An 18544-nucleotide genomic window follows, 5' to 3' on the forward strand; every position below is an offset into this window, starting at 1 on the left:
CCAAAGCAGGGCCCTGTTTCCTTCAGGGGAGACCCACAGGGCATTCCCACAGTGTGTTCCCCCGCACTGGGCTGTGCAGAGCTGCCATGCCACCACTGTGAGACATCCCTGCAGGCTCCCAACCAGGCCTGCAGTGTGAGGCATTGGCGTGGCAGCAGGAATGTGGTGACAATCGAGGCCTTGAGCAGCAGTCACGGTGTGGGCAGCCAACACTGCTGACAGGGGCACTCTGTGCACTTTCAGCCTCTCCCACAGCTTTCCAAAGCAAATGAGTGGTTTGGGGGTAAAAAGTTGCCTGCTGTGCAGAGAACACGACAGATCCAGTGGATTTCTCAAAGCAACTACATGTAGCCCTGCTTGAGGTGGGCTCATACATGCTGCTGGGCTGATGGAAGGGTTCAGTGTATGGGAATCAGTGGGAAATGTGAAGAGAAACAGCATTCAAATCTTCCAATTCCTTGCACCAGCTTTGCTGCACACAGCATCAGGCATGAGCCAGCACACTGTGTGTTTTTATCCCAGAGCAAGGAGATGAAGGACAGGAAGCCAGTGACACGTCTGGAGCAAGCTAGGATGCAGAGTTTTTCTTTCCCTCTAAGCCTCTTCCACTTGAGCTCTTTCATTTGCCGTTTATTGAAAGCCTGTGTTAGTAAGAGCTCTTGCTGCTGCTTGAGAGCATTACACCGGGCTCTGCAGCAGGACTTCTCGTTCCTCATAGATGCCCATATCTGGCCCATCTGAAAACATCTCATCTACAGGAAGCAACTATCACACACCATCCTAGTCTGCAACTCACGCACTCCCACACTCATTTATGGGGAATTAATAGATCTGGGAACAAAACAATACTAGAAAACTCCAGTTGTCTGAAGTTAGCAGCAGTCCCCAAGTATGGCACTGTAGCTCCCACTGTCCCTAGTCCAGTGCCAGCAGCATCTGACAAGGACAAGTCCAAGCCTTCATCGCTCACCTGGCACAATCTCATCGGGGATGGATGCAGGATTTGGCTTTTGCCAGCCCTGGCCTCAAGGGCAAAGCCTTGGAGCTTCTCTTGCCTGGTGCTTTCCCAAGGGAAGTGGTGGAGGTATCACAGAGTCCCTTAGGCAATAGGACCCCGCAGGGTGCAGCGCCTAAGAGGTTAGAAACTCACAGTGGTGTTTGTGTATCCAGAAAAGCAATGGGGAAACAATGCTCTTCTCCCTGCTCCCTTCTCAGTGTTGTTTCAGGACTGTTAGAGCCTTCAGGGCTTGTCTGAGCAGCTCCTGGTTGTTCGACCACATCATCCAAAGGTGCTGGAGAGCAGAGCCCCCAGTGCCTGATCCACCAGCACCTTCTCTGCCCAGGATCCACAGCCATAAGTCCAAGCAACACTGAAACAGCCATTCTTATTCCCCACAGCTCTTTGCTGTCCTCCTCCATGAGCTCATAGCTGCTCAATGCTATTTCTCCTTCTCCCTGCGCGTGTCCCGGCTGGACTTGAAGAAATCACTACGTAGCAGGCGATAGAAGAGGATGATGTTCATGGGGGTCATGATTGCCATGCCAACTGTGCCCACAGTGTATGTGGCCAGGGGCACGTGCTGCCGGTTGAGGAACAGCCAGTGTGTCATCCAGGCCAGTGTGGCAATGCGGAACACCACGTAGGTGCCCAGGTTGATGATGCTGTTGAGGCGGTAGCAGGTGGTGTGCACCAGGTCGGCCATGAGCAGGATTTGGCGTAGGTGGAGGAAGATGGAGTTAATCTCCACCAGTAAGGCCACGAGGGCAAAACCCACGTACTGATGGAGCAGCACTGCAATGCCAAAGCAGACAATCACCTGGGAAAGAGAAAGAAGGGAGGCTGAGCACAGGCACTGCTTACTGTACAGCCTTTCATGCTCAGGCACAGTATGAAGCAGAGTTGGAAACAGTTGTCATGTCGGAGCCAAGCCACTGGTCACCACTTCACACATCTCTGCAGCTCCATAAACAAGATAAAGTCTCCCCACCATTGCACAAAACCATACTATGTTGTTATTTTCCAGCAGGGCAAGTGGAAAAAACTTCTATAAACTCCAGGTTGAAAGAGGAAACCCAACAGCCAGCCCTAACCCTGCCATTATGGCCTGGGGCATGCAGTGGATGGTGGCCCAGCAGGTTTTTCTGCACACTGCAGTAGGGATGAAGATGTGTGGCCCCGGGCTAGAGCTGCTGCTGGCTCAGAAATCCTCCCCAGACAGGTACACTGCAAGGATTAAATGGCTTTGCTGCATGACAGCCCTTGTGCACTCCCATCAGGAAGCTCAGGGATGCTTCAGGATGGGGTTGTGGGGGCAGAGTGGGTACAACTCCTGCCCTGCATCCTCCCTGTGGTGACAGGGGACAGGCTCTGCCTGCCTGTGCCTTACACCACTCAGACTTTTCTTCAGTTTATACCATTAATGCTGTTCTGTGTATTGGCTCTATAATGAGATTATCTGCTTGCTAAATCACTGTCTCAGCCTGAATTAGCTCTATTGTGTGGATGACCTTTTGACTCATGAATAGTGGCTTGCAGAGTTGCAGGGCTGAAAATCACCTGCCCCAGCTGCGTCCCACCACCACCTCTCCTGTTCTCCCTCCCTGGGCCCTGCAGAATCCTGTGCTCCCCTGCAGCCTGCTGGAAAATTAAGGTAATGGATCTGTCTGTTCCCACCTTACCATCTCCCTGGGCATTCCCCAGACCCACTCCCATCCAGCAGACTCACCACGGAGTGATGAAAGAGCAGCTCCCAGGACTGGTGGAGTTTCTGATTGCATAGCATGTCCACAAAGTCTTCTAGGAAATAACCTGGGAACAGAGAGGCTCTCAGCAAGGAAGGGGATGGCCAGGAAGATCTGTATGGCACCACTTGGACCCTTACCCATGTTAGTACCCCAGGGTTGGATCCCAATTCCTTGCAGCGTGGAGGATTTACTCCTACCAGAACAACCCCACATCAGCATTTCATGTACTTAAACCTCCTTGCTGAACCGTAGCAGTGCTGGGGATCTTGTTAGCACCGACCACATGGTTGGTGACAGAAACGCAGCAAGGTGACAAAGAGAGGGATGGCCATGGGACTCAAAACTCCTAGCAAGTTCAGCATGTGGATTTGCGGGGAAGTTACACCGATCACATATCACAGGCAATTTTGGGATGCTCCAAGCCCTGGCTGCCCGATGAGGATGGTGATGGGCAGCTCAGTACCTCCCAGCTCTGGGTGTGTGGGCACAAAAAGGAGCCTCTGTCCTTGCCAAGAATAAGGCAATTGTCTGTGGTGCCTGAGACGTCGCTGCCCAGGACGTGGGTGGGGGGCTGGCATTAGGCACCAACAGGGACCCCCGGGTACCACCTCACCTACAGACACGGCCACCAGGCTGTGTGCCCCGGGTGGGTGTGTGCCCACCAGATCCTCGTGCAGCCCAGGGTAGAGGCAGAACCTGTGGGGAGATGAGCTGTGAGTGCCAGGCAGTGCCTTTGGCTCCCTACTTCCCTCAAGGCTTCCTTCCACTCTGCTCAGTGGGCACTGCTGACACCCTAGAACCCTTCTTTCCCCTTTGCCTCCCCCCATAGCCATGTTACCCTCCTGTCCTCCACGAGTCTTCCTATTGCCTGCTACCTCAGTATCCCCCTGCACCCCTCAGTTCCTCCTCCATCCCTCTGTACCCCAGATTACCTCCCCATCTCCACACCCACCCCATCCCATTTCCCTCTAGGATCTTCTCCCCAACACCACCCCAGGATCCCATCCACCCCATCCCCATTATTCCCTAGGATCCCAACCCTCCCTTCCCCAACACCCTCCTAGGGCTCCACCAACCCGTCCCTACTCCGCCCCCAAAGCCCTCCCGACGCCCTTTCCCCCTCCGCATACGCACAACCTCCCTCGTTGTCCCCTCGGCCCTACGTTCCCATCGCGGTCCCTCGCTGTCCGATCCCGACTGCTCACCCCGCCAGCGCCCCGCCGCCGCTCAGCACGCTGTGTGCCAGCGACGTCCAGATGTTCCGCCACTTCCAGCGGTTCCGCCGAGCCGAGGGCGGCGGGGGCATCAGCCGCTCCACCCCGCGGTTCAACAAGCGGAAAGCGGCGAAAGAACCGGCGACCAGCAGCAAGTCCGGTCCCAGAGCCATGGGCATCCGTTGTCTCCCATGGGGGGCACCGAATGCGCTGACCGACGGCTCCGCCTCGCCCCATAGCCCCCGCCCCGGGCACCGGCACCGCCCCGGGCATCGCATCGCCTCGCCCCGTTACCGGGTATCGCCCGGTCCGGAAGTGAGGAGAGAGAAATGCAAGAGTGAAAGTGGAGAGGAGGGCTGGGGATCGCAGCACCAAAACTGGGGACACCGGGAGGTGGGGACATCTGGAGATGGGGACGCCGGGATAGGGACAGCGGGTGATGTGTACGCCTGGAGATGGGGATATCTGGAGAGGGGGACATCTGGAAAGGGGAACACCGGGAGCTGGAGACACCTGGAGACAGAGAAACTGGGAGGTGGGGAGGCTAGGAGCTGAAGATGCCTGGTGATGGGGATATCTGGAGATGGGAACATCTGGAGAGGGGGAGGTTGGGAGATAGGAACACCTTCCTCATCCTGCCGAGGTTCCTCCTGCACCCCGGTGGCACCAGGGGACTCAACAACCTCCACCCCCCAATGCAGTAACGCTTCACCCCAAAGTATTCCTGGTGCTTGCCCCACTGTCCCGTCCCTCACTATGGGCACAGACCCTATGCAAACACCGAGTCTCACTGTGGGTTTATTGACCGAAAAGCTCCAGTTCCTCTACCAAAAAAGAAATATGAATGCTGCACCCACCACACTGCTGCCCTCCATCCCTGTGTCCTACATCCCATCCTACGAGCAGCTCCCTACTGTTGAGACACTCCAGATCTGCTCTGTGTAGAAATTCAGGGTCACATACCCACACTTTCCTCAGCTCCATCCCACCATGGCACTGCTTTTCCTGCTGCTCATGATCTGATGATCTCTTGTTGCTTTTTGACGTCTCTGCCAGGAGCGAGGATGCCACGCAGATCGTATTCAGATGAATCACAGCATGCACACTGAGTAATGTCAGGGGCTGCCTCTCCTTTGAGGTATTAATCTGGGAGGAGATCATCTATTCTTTTTGCTTAAGTACAAAAGCGTGGAGTCTGAGCTCACCGTCACTGCTGTCTGGGGCAATGAGCACTGAAACTGCAACAAGTGATGGGCTGATGGGAGAAATGTTACAGAGGGAATAAATCAGTGTCAAGGGAAAGGGGTGAGATAGTCCTTGCTGATAGGAAAGCATCTCATGCTGCAGAAATTTGCTTAAAAGCCAGAAAGACAAAGGAATTTTATCACAGTTGAGTGGAGAGGGAGACACTGCTTGGAGTAATCCACAGACCCAGTGCTGGGGAGGTTATATATAACCTCGTGCATTAGGACCAGAGGGATCACACAGGCTAATCAGCTGTGGGAAAGCCAAGCACAGAGCTCATTCTGCTTAGCATAAAGGGATGCAGAGGGATGGGTGCATTGCCTGCACCCAGATGGAGCTGTACTGTACACCTGCTGGGCTGCCCGGGGTACCAAGTAGGAAACTCATTTATTGACAATGTTTTAGCCTCAGAAACGCTGTCCCTTTCCAAGGGGAAGCTCTGACCCTGCAGTGCCCCGGCCCCTGAAACGCTGTGGGTCTGGCACTGCCTGTCCTGGCTGTGACGCTGCCCCACGTGCTGCTTTGTTCTCTGGGTTATGAAACACTTTGGCCCCGTTCGGGAATAGTGAACGTGTCTCCGGGCACTGGAGGGCTCTCACGGCCACTTCCTCGTGGGAGGAATTTAAGCTCTGATAAGGGCACCTCTGGCTCCGGGGCTCTGATCCCACTGCTGGAGCACCAGCAGCAGCCACACACATTCTATCTTTCAGCTGCTTTTAGCTTTTTAGATTTTCCTTAATTTTCCAAAGACACGGCATTTCCTACAAAACCCCTAATTTTCAGATAATGCTTTTCTCCCTCCTTCTGCAGCGATGCCATTAACCAGAGATACTTTGAGTGACACAAGTTCCCAAGTCCGGTTGCAAACAGTCCCCTGACACCGGACCGGAGCCCAAATCCCCCCCCGTGCCCCGCACGGGCTCGGGCAGAGACAGGCGCTGCCGCCAGAGGTCCCCGCACACCCGCGGAAGAGCCGCTCAGGGCGACGCGCTCCGAAAGCGCTCAGCATCCATCCTCACCTTATTTGGAGATATTGCCTTTTTTCACCCGGATTTAGTGAAGTTTTCCATCAGTTCCTTCGAAAGCCTCATTCTGCGCCGGGTCAGCTCACACCGTACCGCTCCCAGCAGGGCAGGGACTCCGCCACCCCATAACGCTGTGGGGACACAGCTCGTCCCATGGCAGGGACTTCACAGCAGCGGCTCCTGACACCCCAAATCCCTCTGGCCAAAGCCCTGCTCCAGTTGTTGGGAAGCTTTGCTCCCTTCATCTGCTTTACTCCAGCCAGGGAGGTGTAAAGTCTGTCTGCTCCTCCTGGCTTGCAGATTATAATTAGTTGTCATCTTCTTTCCTCTCCAAAGTGTGTCACTGCTCTGCTGGCCCACAGCAAGTCAGATGATGCAGGAAAGCTCTGCATCCACCACTTATCCCTTCCTTTCTACCTGATGGTGAGTGGTGAAGCCCAGTCCTTATTGCCATGCCAGACCTGAATGCTCAGGAAGAATACATGAAACATCACAAATAATTTTTTTTACCCTATCAGCAAATCAATTCCTACTAAATATTTCATTTTTCATGCCTTCTTCCCCTGTAAGCTAAATACACTTTCCATGCCCAGTTTACAGTCTTCAAGCTTAAGCCATACCTGAAGCCATATCTGACAGATATTGATGTGCTTTCTGGTGACATTGTTATGGGGTATTTATGATTCTATGTTTTTGTTGTTGGTTTTTTTTTTTTTTGCAGTTCACACAGGTTCAGAATGAGCCCTGCGGGGTGCAAACACTCCCTCCATGCACATCGCATGTTGCAGAGCCCACTCAATCACTCCTGCATTGCAAATAGATCTTCACAGTTGCTGCTGCTGGCTGCACAGCTGGGCATGGAGTATGTTCCCTCCTGAATTCTCTCATTATTAATATCACAAACCAAGCTGCTCTGAGCACGGTGTCCCATTAATCATTTTAGCTCTGCTGCCTCCCCACCTCGCTTGCTCTCTGTTCTTCGGAGATGTTCAACCCTGTGTGCTGCAAGGAAGGGCCAATGTGAGCACAATGGGGATGAGAACACATCTGCACAGTCACAGCTGCATTATGGCATGCCAGAGCGTGCAGCAGGGGCTCAAAGGGAGGGGACAGGCCTAACAAAGAGCCAAAAGATGCTTACAGAGCACCTTACCAGTATGGCATAACATCCTATTCCCTGAGTCCCACAAGGAGGTATTGCATGTTCCTAGGTGTGAGCTGTCAGAGCAGCATCCTACAACAACCCCAAATCTTTATGCTCAGTGCCCTTCCCAACCTTCAGAGCAGGATGAGATCCCTTCACCATCACCTTTGCACCAGCGGAGGTGGGGATTCTGCTTTGCTTTTCATTTTGCAAGAGTCCTTTGCCAGGCTGTTGGGTTGCATCCAGCAGCATCTCAGCCCCACTGTGTCAATGCCACCAGGCAGCACTGTGTCCCACCTGGCTCTCACCCCTGTACCTTTGCACACTGCAGCTCCCATCCCCGAGCAAACACTTCCCAGCCATTTCTGCTGAGTCAGAGAATGCCTCTGTGAGGGCCGCTGCCGCTTCTCCACGTGGGAATGTGCTCCCGGGGAATAATTACAGGGAGTTTAAACAGGGCCGTTTGGCAGCCAAATTGCTCCACGCTCAGGCGCCTGGCCAGCGAGGCAGAGTCCAAAAGCTGCTTTTTGGCACTGCGAGAAAACACTCTGCACCTGCACCCATCGTGGGTGTGCAGCACCCGTGGGCTGGGAGTGCTCCTGGCATTGCAGCACCCGAAGTGTCCCTACTGTTCTGCAGGCCCAACAGAGCAGAGCACTTTGCTGGGAGCAGCTGTGTACTTACTGAGCATCCATGTGCACATCCTCTTCTCAGGGCTGTGCCCACCTCCAGGAGGATTTTCAGCCCCCCTGTGCTGGGTTTGGGAGCACGTTGCGTGGCAGGATGATGCTCCCTGTAATGGGGATTTATCCCCACTCTGCGTTTCGAGGCATATTTAAAGGTTTTGAAACATCTTGACTGTGAAATAGAGATAAGAACTGGAGGAGACGCAAACAGCGGAGGCGTCACTCCCATTTTTTCACAGCTCCCACCCGGCTGCAAAAATAGCACCATCAGCAGCACCCAACCCCGTGCAACACACATGGACACAGCGGTGCTGGGACGCCCAGGAACCAACACAAACTCACACAGGAGCAGAGAAAAGTGCAGCAAAACCAGCGGGCACCAAGCGACGGCTCTTCCCACTGAGAAACAGGAGGAACGTCTCAGCGTTGACTCAGTTTGTTTCCGAAAGGGCACAGCCCTCAGACCACACCTGCCCCATCAGCCCTAAGTGCCCTTAATTCCTCGGTGAGCAGTTTCTAAACCTCAATTAGGAAGAAAATAAATAAATAATATAAAAAAAGGAATGAAGTGTGGAGTGATTGCAGTAATCAGATTTGCCGCGTCCCCGCTGCCGCCCATCAGCCGGGGGTGGTGGGCACGGCCAGGAGAGCATCGCCCAGCGTGGGCTGGGGGAGCTGGCTTTGGGGACAGACACACAGATGGGAAAGAGATCCATGGATGGTGGCACCTCCCGACGAGGCTGTGAGTATCCATCAGAGCTTTTTCCTGGGATGAGGGGTGGTGATGGGGGGATTTCCTGAGGTTTTGGGGCTGGTGGTGAAGTTGCTGCTGTTTGCCAACCACTTGTCCATGGGAATGCCAAGAGCAGCCCTTCTATCTCCATTTTTTCCTCCAAAACAGAGTGGAAAATCTCCAAACACACAGCAAACAGCCAAGAGGCTGTACAACAGCAAGAACCAAGATTTGTTGCTCCTCTTTCACCCACTTCAGGCAGGGATTTCTGCTTTTCATTACGATTATTATCTTAATTCCTTCTCTGCTTACCCCAATGCCACCTCAACACCAGCATGGGAGGGATTTTGGAGGTGCAGACCCCAGGGCAGGGTGGCTGCAGGCCTCATTGACAGCATCGTGCCCAGAGTGGCCATAAATAATTTCAAGTCATTTTACTGATTTCTGACACAACTGCTGGAAGCCTTCCTTGCTAACTCACTATATGAGCCGAATTTAATGGGTTGCCATATGCAAACAGGACCTGGGTGAAGTCAGAGAAAGAATGGCTGAATGGATGGGTTTGGAGACCAAAAATAAAATGAAATAGGGAAAATGTGTACTTTCTGCTGATCATAGCCTTTTTATTTCAGCTGAGCGTGGAACCCTCTGAGTGGCAGTGGCTGCACATTTTGGGGTGGGATCTCGGAGGGACAGAGGCTGACCCCTCCCTGTGTCCATCAGCATGGATTGCAATGACACCATCACCGCAGAAGTCTGCAAGGAGGACGACATTGGGGATGGAGAGTGAGTAGCCCATGGAGAGCCCACCACCATGAGCCATGCAGGCCACAGGGCCAGCGTTGCCATGGCAACAGCCGCCATGTTGGCTGCTGCCATCTTGTTGGTGAAGGGAGCATCGCCATGGCTGTGAGGGGCTGATCCCCGCTCCCTGCTGTGCCCAGACTCTGTGAGGTGATGGTGGCTGGCTATCCGGTGCTGCTAGTGAGGAACAAGATGGAGTTCAGCGCCCTGGGCAGTAGGTGCCCACACTATGGCGCACCGCTCAGCAAAGGTAGTGCTTATGGGGGGTAGTGGGGAGAAGCCATGCTGGTTGGGGAAGCTCTCACCAATTGGCTGGGGGGGGGGGGTTTCTATTGCAGGGGTCTTGAGAGGGCACAGGCTGCGCTGCCCCTGGCACGGCTCCTGCTTCAACATCAAAACTGGAGATATTGAGGAGTACCCTTCTCTGGACTGCCTACCTTGCTTTAAGGTGATATCTGGTCTCCTCCCCCTGCTTGATCCGTGTCCCCTCTGCTGCCCACTGCCTACAAGCATGGTGATTGAAAAGGCCATGCCCTGGACACAGCGCTGGTCACACAGAGCTGCACATGGAATGACTTCAGGCATCCTACAGATCCTTTCAATCAACACATCCTGATATCCCTCACAGCCAGAAAAGCTCGTGAGCTCCCCAGCACCAACAGGCACTCACTTGATGTTCAAGAACCCCACATGCCGCTCTTGATGCGTCAGAGATTGCTGTCCTCCAACAGCTCAGGACCATGAGTTCCTATTGATGCTGATCCTCTCTCCTTAGAGCTGGGCTCCATTATCTTTCTACAGTTTTCTACCCTTGCATCCTACATCCTTTTCCATCCAGACCCCAAATTTCCCAACAGCTTACTGTTACCAGGACAGTAAGACTCCTGCAAAAGCTCTTAAGTCACCATTTGAACAGGCTCTCCCATGAGAGTTCTTATCACCACCCTATCAGCACAGTGCCTAAATATACTCTTCTTCCCCCTTCCCCAGGTAACAGTGGAAGATGGAAAGGTGTTTGTTACAGCCAAAAAGAAGGTACTGACCACACCTGCTGCCAGTAAGCACCATCAGCACCGTGGGCTGGGTACAATTTCATTGTCTTCCACTTTCTTCTAGGATCTTGAAAGCAGCCTGAGGGTGAAGGACATGAGCAAACGATGCCTTCTCAACCGGAACACCATGCTTCTCCTGGGGGGAGGTCAGTGAAGTGGTCTATAGCACATCCTCACCACAGACACTCCATCCCTAAGGAGGACTCATCTTTTTCCTCCCACTCTGTAGTGATGCATAACAGGGCTGAGATGAGCATCTCTCATAGGTGTGGCTGCCCTGGCTTGTGCAGAGACACTTCGCCAAGAGGGCTTTACTGGCAGGATCATCATGGCCACCAAAGAGAAACATGCTCCGTATGACAAGTCCAAGTTGAGCAAGGTTTGTCGGTGAGAAAGGACTGTGCCTGGGTACTGTGTGTGAATTAGGGGCACAGCCCATGCTCAGAACCAGGTTGAGGGATCAGGTGATCCATTCTGGCAAGGCAGCTATTGGGCAAGAAAATGGCTGTCATTTCCAGCTAATGTCTCACTTCCTCCTGAAACGTCTTTGATCAGAGTACACCATTAGCAAATGGTTTTATCCTCTGGCCAAGTTCTTCCCACTAGATGTTTGAGGAGGAGCATGGAAGTGATGGGGATGGGACAGTGCGAGTAGCAGTGATATACTAGTGCAGGATTTACTTCTAATGCAAACCTACTTCCCAGTAAACTGCAAGAGCACTGCTGACTATAGGAACTGCTTTATTTCATACTTCTGCTTTGCTTCCAGGAAATGAATTTAAAAGCTGAGGACATCTACCTGAGGAAACCTGAATTCTTCTGTGCTCATGGCATAGAGCTCTGGACAGAGAAAGAGGTGCAAAAGCAGCTGAGATCAGTCCTCAGTGGGTGGTTCTCTTCCTGCAATGAGGAGGGGCATTGATGTGGCAGGACAGAAGTGGACCAGGAAAGTGCCTCCTTGATCTTTACCTCCTCTCTCCTGCAGGCAGTGTCAGTGGATTTCCAGAAGCAGAAGGTTCGCTTCATGGATGGATCCTCTCAGAAGTACAACCAGCTGTTCATTGCAACAGGTGGAAAGTGAGTTCACAAAGCATTTGTCACATGCGACTTTTCTGATGGGATGAAATGGTTCATTTGTGGGGATGGAGCTCTTCTAGAAACACACACAGGGGAGGGAGTAGGAGATGATAGAAAATGATGGGATCAAATGGCCAAGAGGCTGCATGGGGTTGTGTGCTCCCTTCTTGTCATCCCAGTTTTATTTACAATCATGAGCCATACCTGGATTCTCTCCCTCTCAGCTCCAGCTTCCTCAAAGTCCCAGGTGCAGACCTGCAGAACGTGTGTCATCTTCAAACCCCAGAGGATTCTAGCAAGGTCTTAGAGCTGGCATCTGGGAAGAATCTGGTGATTGTAGGAGCTTCATTCATAGGTACCATGCTGGAGGGGCTATTAGGTCCTGAAAAAGTGGGCCTTGAAATGCACTTCTGCTGTGTGAGCTTATTAATTAGGGGTCCTCAGGGAAGGGGGTCATCCACTGCCTGTCATGGTCCCACACCAGAGTCCTGTACTTGGGGCTTTATAAGCTACACAGCAGAACCTTTCTCTTGATGGCCAGAAACTTTGAGCCATATACAGTTCCTGGACCAGGGCAGAGGGAAATGTGCCTTGTGAAAAGGTCTGTCAGAGGAGCTGGACTGTCCAGAAGCAAGGGGGTAAGGTACAGAAGGGAGCTATGCAGCTAGGAGCTGCTCTTTGTATTTCCTAATATCTGGGTCCATAGTGCACAAGAACAAAGTGAAATATAACAGCCCATAAACACAAAGAAAAGCAGTTAAGCACTGGCAATCCATCAGATCTGTTCTTGTCTGGAAGGGGTAAAGATTCCCCAGGAGGAGGGTGCAGGTTCCCACTTGCAGCAGACTTACCTGAGACATGCCATTCACTTGCAGGAATGGAGGCAGCTGCCTTCCTCTCAGACAAGGCTGCTGTCATCTCGGTGGTGGAAAAACATGAGTTCCCTTTCCAGAAAACGCTGGGTCCTCAGGTCGGAGGTGTTGTCTTGAAGGTTAGGAAAACCCAGTGCTATCCAAACAGCCCTGCTATCCACCACCACCCAGGAGCTGCTGCCTGGTAGTGCCTGGCCACCTTGCTCAGAGCTCACATGTAAACCCCCAGCTTCCCTCATGCACACATTACATTTCCTAGCTCAACTCCCTCCCTAAGCCCAATCTCATGCTGGTCCTAACTGGGATGGCAGAGCAGAGGCAGACTCCCAGTGTACCCTGCAAATAAAATCTTCCTGCAGCACGGAGCAGCAGCTAAGCTGTCTGCCTGGGTTCTGGCTGGATGCTGCTGTTTTTATGAGCTTGGAATTTCCTAGAGAACACTCAAAGCAGCTTCCTCTTCCTTTTCAGATGCTGCAAAGTAAAGGAGTCAAGTTTTACATGAAAAAAGAACTCCATGAGCTGAAAGGGAAGGATGGAAAGGTCAGTCATGCCACTGAGGTCTCTGAACTTCTATTTTTAGGGGACACCCCCCTCAAATTGAGGTGTATCCCAGTGTCTATGTCTAGGCTAGCTCCTCCCATGTCTAGACCCTCGTGTTTCCTTGCACAGAGCACAGCTCTGAGCTCAGAGGGCAACAGCATGCTGCTTTCCTTGATTTTCTCTTATGTTCCCAGCAACACACATTAACTGGACAAGGTCATCTCAGCCTGAGAAAGAAAATGGAGAGCAAAGAATAAGGCATCAGAGAGGCTACGGGAATGAGGACACCGTTTTTAGCCCTTTGTTAATGATCCTTGCTTCTTCTCCAGGTCACAGAAGCCATTCTTGCCAGTGGAGAAAAACTACCTGCAGATGTGGTGGTGGTGGGAATAGGTAAAGTGAGCCCAGCTGGAGAGGGAGGCAGCTCTGGAAATGGGGAGAGCGTCTCAGTCCATTCCCATTACCCAGTCCTTCCTTTTGGTCCCACCCACTTGAGGGGCTTATGAGAAATAGGCAAGAGGAAAGAAATGACTTACAGCCTTGATATGACTTTGGCATGCTTGCTGAGCTCTGTAGGTCAATGCTGTGTTATCAGAGCACGTCTTGTTCTGGGTCCTGGTTTTATTGTCGCTGGGTTAGCTCAGCACCAGCCCAACTGCTGGTCACTGCTGTAAGCTGCCCTGGTCCAGGCAGGCTGAGCAGGTACCAAGGCCACACGTTCATTTCAGGGCCAAAGTTACTCTCTGCCTTTACAGAGCCTTGCTGCATTTGTTCTTATTCCTTTCCTTGCAGGGGTGACCCCCAACTCTGCATTTCTGAAGGGCACCTCCATCGCCAAAGACAACAGTGGTGCCATCCTGGTGGACCTGGTGCGTGCCAGCTGAGTACCCACAGCTAATTCTGAGTCCTTTCCTTTTCAGTGTTGCATTAATAGCTTTTTGTCCCATTAGCACATGCAAACCAACATCCCAAACGTCTTTGCTGGGGGGGATGTTGTCTCCTTTCCCGTAGCGCTGCTCAACGGGGACCACTCCAGCATCCATCACCAACAGGTTGCTGAGGCCCACGGTGAGGCAGTGCTTCCCAGCTCCCCTCACACAATCAGCAATCTCTTCAGGACCTCCAGGAAACAAAAACGTTCCCGCTGATGGTCCATTGCCACAGGTTCCATCGCTGCCTTCAACATGTTGAAGAAACAGAAGGAGTTGTACACTGTCCCCTTCTTCTGGACCACAATGCTTGGGAGAAGCATCCACTATGCAGGTAGGATGGGGCAGAGAGAGAGAGGAATGAAAGGGCACAATTGTCTCTCTCCAAGCCAAGGAGGAACTTGGGACCACGTGCAGTCCTGCTCCTCTGGGTCAGCTCTGCTTGTCCAGGGTCTCTCTACCTGCTCCCAGCCCCATGCCAGAGTCACATCCCCTCTCCTTCTTCTTGGACCCCAGGTGGCATTGAGGTGGGGTGGGTGGCACTGCTGTACCAGAGCTCCCCGACCCCATGATCATCTTCTGCAGGCTGTGGGAAGGGCTACACAGACACCGTTCTGAAGGGCAGCTTGGAGAAACAGAAGTTCCTCATCTTCTACCTCAAGTGAGTGGAGCCACACTACAGTGTAACCAGAATGGGGCAACAATGCAGGGACTCTGGCACCCACTCCCATTCCCTCTGCCCCACTGCTCCCATGCCTGGTGCCCCACGTCCCCCTGCCCCAAGCTCTCCTCAGCCCACTGTCTGCAGGAGGATGCTGCTATGCTGTGTTATGCGCACCAAGGAGCTCTGCATCCTTCTGTTTTCTCTTCCAGGGATGGCTTTGTAACGGCAGCTGCCAGCCTAAACTGCGACCCCATGGTGTCTCTGATTGCTGAAGTTTTATACTTGGGGAAAAAAATATCTAAAGAAGAAGCAGAGTAAGTGATGCCCTGAGCAGCAGGGTGATGCCTTCCCCCTACAAACACAGAGCCCATAAGCACAGCACTGAGCTCCTGCAGCTCCCCAGTGCCCCTCTTGTTTGCAGGGCCTACGATATCAACAACATACCCTTGTGACAGCAAGCTAAGCTTCACCTGTACACTGCCATAGGGGGAACAGCATCAACCAGGAGTTAAAGCTCAAGTTGTTGCGAGAGAAATAAAGTGGAAGCAAGTGGATTGAGTACATGCATTTTGTGTTTGCACAGCCCTCAGCTGCTCTTTGCACTCCGGGGCAAAACAGAGATGTGCTTTTTCTTAACCAGGGACCTGCTGGGCTGAGCAAGAGGAGACCACACAAGGTCCCCAGTCCACCGCCTCCATCCACCACCTCCAGCTCACTTCTGGCAGGGAGCATTCATTCAGCACACCCCGGTCACGCTGACCTTCTGCTTTGCAGAAGCACATTTTCCCAGCGAGGGGAACTCTGAGTGAGGCAAGCTGCTCTCACAGCTGGGAACAAGACAGTCTGTGTGCAAGAGCTGATGCCAAATAACTCACCCCTAAGGACAGAAGGCTGCGAGCCGACCTTTGAGCATGCAGCACCTGCTGGCATTGCTACAGCTGTTGTGAATCTTGCATTAGCTGCTGCAGCGACTGATTCCAATCCAGCAACCCCAGCCCAGCTGCACGCAGCACGGCATCCCCAGTGCTGGCTGCTTCAAGGAGGAGGGTGGATGCTGCAGGAAACGCAGCCTCAGTGCTGGAGGAAAGAGTTGCATGGTTTTGCAAGGCAGCAGCAAGTGAGGCTGTGCACTCTACAGGAAGCACTGCACTTACTCACCGGTCACATGGCACTTTGCAGGAGGAAGGGTAAGCTCTGAGTGTCAGGCAAGTTCCCACAGGGACACTGTGTCAGCCTCAATCCCTCTGCTTTTCTGCTCAGTGCAGAGCTGAGCCGGTTTGCTCAGCAAGTGAGGTAACATTGCACCATTTTTGTGTAAAACACTCGAAGTTGCACCCCAGCACCTTCTCACATACGAAGCTAGCATGAAATCCCCGAACTCTTTGGGCTCAGTGCTGCTGTGCAGGGCAATTCTCAACCCTGAAACCGCCCCAACTTACCCAAGGGGAGCACGTCACAACAACAGGAGGAAGCAGCAACCCTAAGCACTCCCCACGTGCTGACACACACACACACAGGGGCAGAGACTCAGTGGAAGGAACACACAGCTCCTCCATACCACACACCAACAGCTCTGGCACAGCCATGCCTTGGAGCTGCCCCTCCTCCCGCCCCGTGCACTCACTGCAGCTGCTTTGTGCCCCTCACTTTCCTCTGATTCTGTAGGAACTTGCAGTTCTGCAGCTGGGCTGGGAGAGCACGGTGCTGCCTGCAGCCAGAGGCGTTCCTCCATCATCAAATACTGAGCAGGAGTTGGTCCAGGGGGGCTCAGTAGCCCTATTCCCTGCAGTAGGCAGCAGTAGCCCCCCCAAAAAACTCCACTTCCTGCAGCCATCAGCACATGCATGCCAAGTTCTTATCAGAATGAAGGACGTTGTGCAACAGATTTGCCCTACTTCTGCCAGTTAAGGGACACCAAACTGCTTTCTGCACATCACCAGGTGCAGAAATCCAGCAGCAGCCTTACACCCAAACAGGGAGACTGAACCAGAACTGTGCAGCCTCCAGCACGAGGCTCCTGCTGTCCTTGCTGGGTCCATACACAGATGTTTTACCCCATTACTTTGGATCCCAGAAGGCTTTACCCAAACCCTTCCTGGTGCTACCATCAGCAGCTCAAACAGGGAGGACACAGCACACCCAGCATACCTGAAGCCCTGGCACTGCCCCAGCACAGGTCATAGAACAGGGCAGCCATTCCCTGGGCTGTGCATGACTCGGCCCTGAGTCAGCAGCTCCGCAGCCCATCCCGCCCAGGCAGCCCCATCCCACCACCCAACTCTTTGCAGTGCCAATCCCTGTAACAGCACAGATAGATCAGCCCTGCTGTGACGGACCTAAAAAACAACCCTCTGCCCACTGACCCCCGTGGGACAGAGCTGCCACCCCTCCTTGCCACCCCACAGTCCAAAGTCACCACCATCCTCCCACTCCACAGGCAACGAATGAGTGATTCAGGAAAACACAAAGTTTAATGTCTCTGGCCGTCTCAATTCAATGCCACCTCACCATGGGGTGAGACCCCATTCCCTGTTTTATAGCCCTGGCTTTGTCTGGAGGCTCGTCATCCCCACTGGGCTCATCCTCAGCTCCCTGGGGGTGCCTCCATGGGATGCTGTTGGCTCACTCATCCCGCTGGCTCAGGGCACGGCTGCAGCTGACATCCGACGTCGCAGCGATGAGCGTGGCTACATTCAACAGTTCTTCAACTGGCAGCTTTAGATACTAGAGAAGGACATAAAGCTTGCCACTGAAGAACTGCTGCCGGGCAGCCAGGAGCGGGCAGAGGGGCAGCAGCTGTGGAGGAAACAACACATCAGAGCCAGCACACAGCACTGCCTACACCAAATGTACCCTCCCAGTGCCCTCCAAAGCTGGGGCTGACATCCCATGGGGGGTACAACAGCCCAGGGAACGCGGGGGCAGCTCCATCCCTCCTCTCCCCATAGCCAGGTGCTACAGAGCATTCCCCTTTACCACACAGGGAACCAAGGCCGTTCCGGCTGGAAACACGAGATAAGAAGCCCAGATCACAGAGGCTGCCACCACAGGGATGGGGCTGCGAGGTTCTGCAGGCAGGATGGGGTGGGTATGGTGTTCCCCAGGCTCTCACCTCCAGCACCGTGCTGGCAAGGTCCCACCGGGCCGGGGGCCAGCAGCACTCAGCCAAGGGAGAGATTTGGTGCCAAAGGAGCACCGGGGGAATGTGGGGAACTTTGGAGTCACCCGGTGGGTGCGTTGGGCCCCAATTCTTCTCTCTTCCAAATGGGAAAAATCTCTTTTTTCCCCCCTCACTTTGTCTGAACTATAGGGCGAGCTCCGGGAATCCCCTAAGCAATAGAAGGGCAGTCAGTCCCAGTTTGAGGATAACCGGGCTTAAAACCAGAGGCAGCACACGGGGGACACCCCCCAGCATCCTCCCACCGATGTATCCCCCAAAAAACGTCCCGGGGTTCCCCACGGGGTCGGGGTGTCCCGGGTGGGGCGGCAGGGCCGCGGGGATGCCGCGCATTCCTGGCGTGCCGGGTACATCTGGTCCGGATTCCAGCGCCGGTCCCGGCCCTGCTCCACCCCCGCTGGGCCGTGAATCAGCACCCGGGAGGGGCCCCGCCGGCACCGGGGGGGAACTCTGCCGGTAACGGGAGGAAACTCCCAGCCCAGGAGGAGACTCAGCGGGGTTCGCCCCCATCTGTAAAACCCCACCGTACCCCCAGCGGGTGCCCAGCTCCGATTTAACCGGCCCACCCAAGCCTGGTAAAGGCAATCCCCGCAGCCAGGACAGCTTCGCCTCCCGCCCTACGGGGAACTCGGTTCC

General features: G+C 53.7%; 2 protein-coding genes and 1 long non-coding RNA gene across 4 annotated transcripts; 1 reads left to right on the forward strand and 2 right to left on the reverse strand.

Moving 5' to 3' along the window:
• Positions 1-615: 615 nt before the first annotated feature.
• On the reverse strand, positions 616-6932 carry TLCD2 (TLC domain containing 2). The gene is made up of 4 exons (XM_031556399.1): positions 3951-6932; positions 3359-3441; positions 2727-2809; positions 616-1817 (listed from the first exon to the last, which is right to left on the reverse strand). Exons 1-4 carry the CDS (start codon positions 4235-4237, stop codon positions 1440-1442), a joined length of 831 nt encoding a protein of 276 aa, XP_031412259.1. The 5' UTR covers positions 4238-6932; the 3' UTR covers positions 616-1439.
• A 2134-nt stretch (positions 6933-9066) lies between these two features.
• Positions 9067-17247, forward strand: LOC104913847 (apoptosis-inducing factor 3-like). Its single transcript, XM_031556398.1, has 17 exons — positions 9067-9846; positions 9935-10044; positions 10587-10631; positions 10713-10794; positions 10915-11027; positions 11418-11504; positions 11634-11725; positions 11950-12080; positions 12601-12716; positions 13066-13137; positions 13467-13530; positions 13930-14006; positions 14088-14205; positions 14302-14400; positions 14652-14727; positions 14940-15044; positions 15152-17247. Exons 1-17 carry the CDS (start codon positions 9750-9752, stop codon positions 15180-15182), a joined length of 1515 nt encoding a protein of 504 aa, XP_031412258.1. The 5' UTR covers positions 9067-9749; the 3' UTR covers positions 15183-17247.
• Positions 11496-12668, reverse strand: LOC116217342. Of its 2 annotated transcripts, none has more exons than XR_004161768.1 (3): positions 12577-12668; positions 11930-12107; positions 11496-11702 (listed from the first exon to the last, which is right to left on the reverse strand). It is a non-coding gene; the product is annotated as an uncharacterized LOC116217342 (long non-coding RNA). The 2 variants fall into 2 exon arrangements; XR_004161767.1 differs by lacking the exon at positions 11496-11702 and adding an exon at positions 11712-11801.
• Positions 17248-18544: the final 1297 nt, after the last annotated feature.

Source organism: Meleagris gallopavo, chromosome 21 (genome assembly GCF_000146605.3).
Source record: "Meleagris gallopavo isolate NT-WF06-2002-E0010 breed Aviagen turkey brand Nicholas breeding stock chromosome 21, Turkey_5.1, whole genome shotgun sequence".
Taxonomy (NCBI): domain Eukaryota; kingdom Metazoa; phylum Chordata; class Aves; order Galliformes; family Phasianidae; genus Meleagris; species Meleagris gallopavo.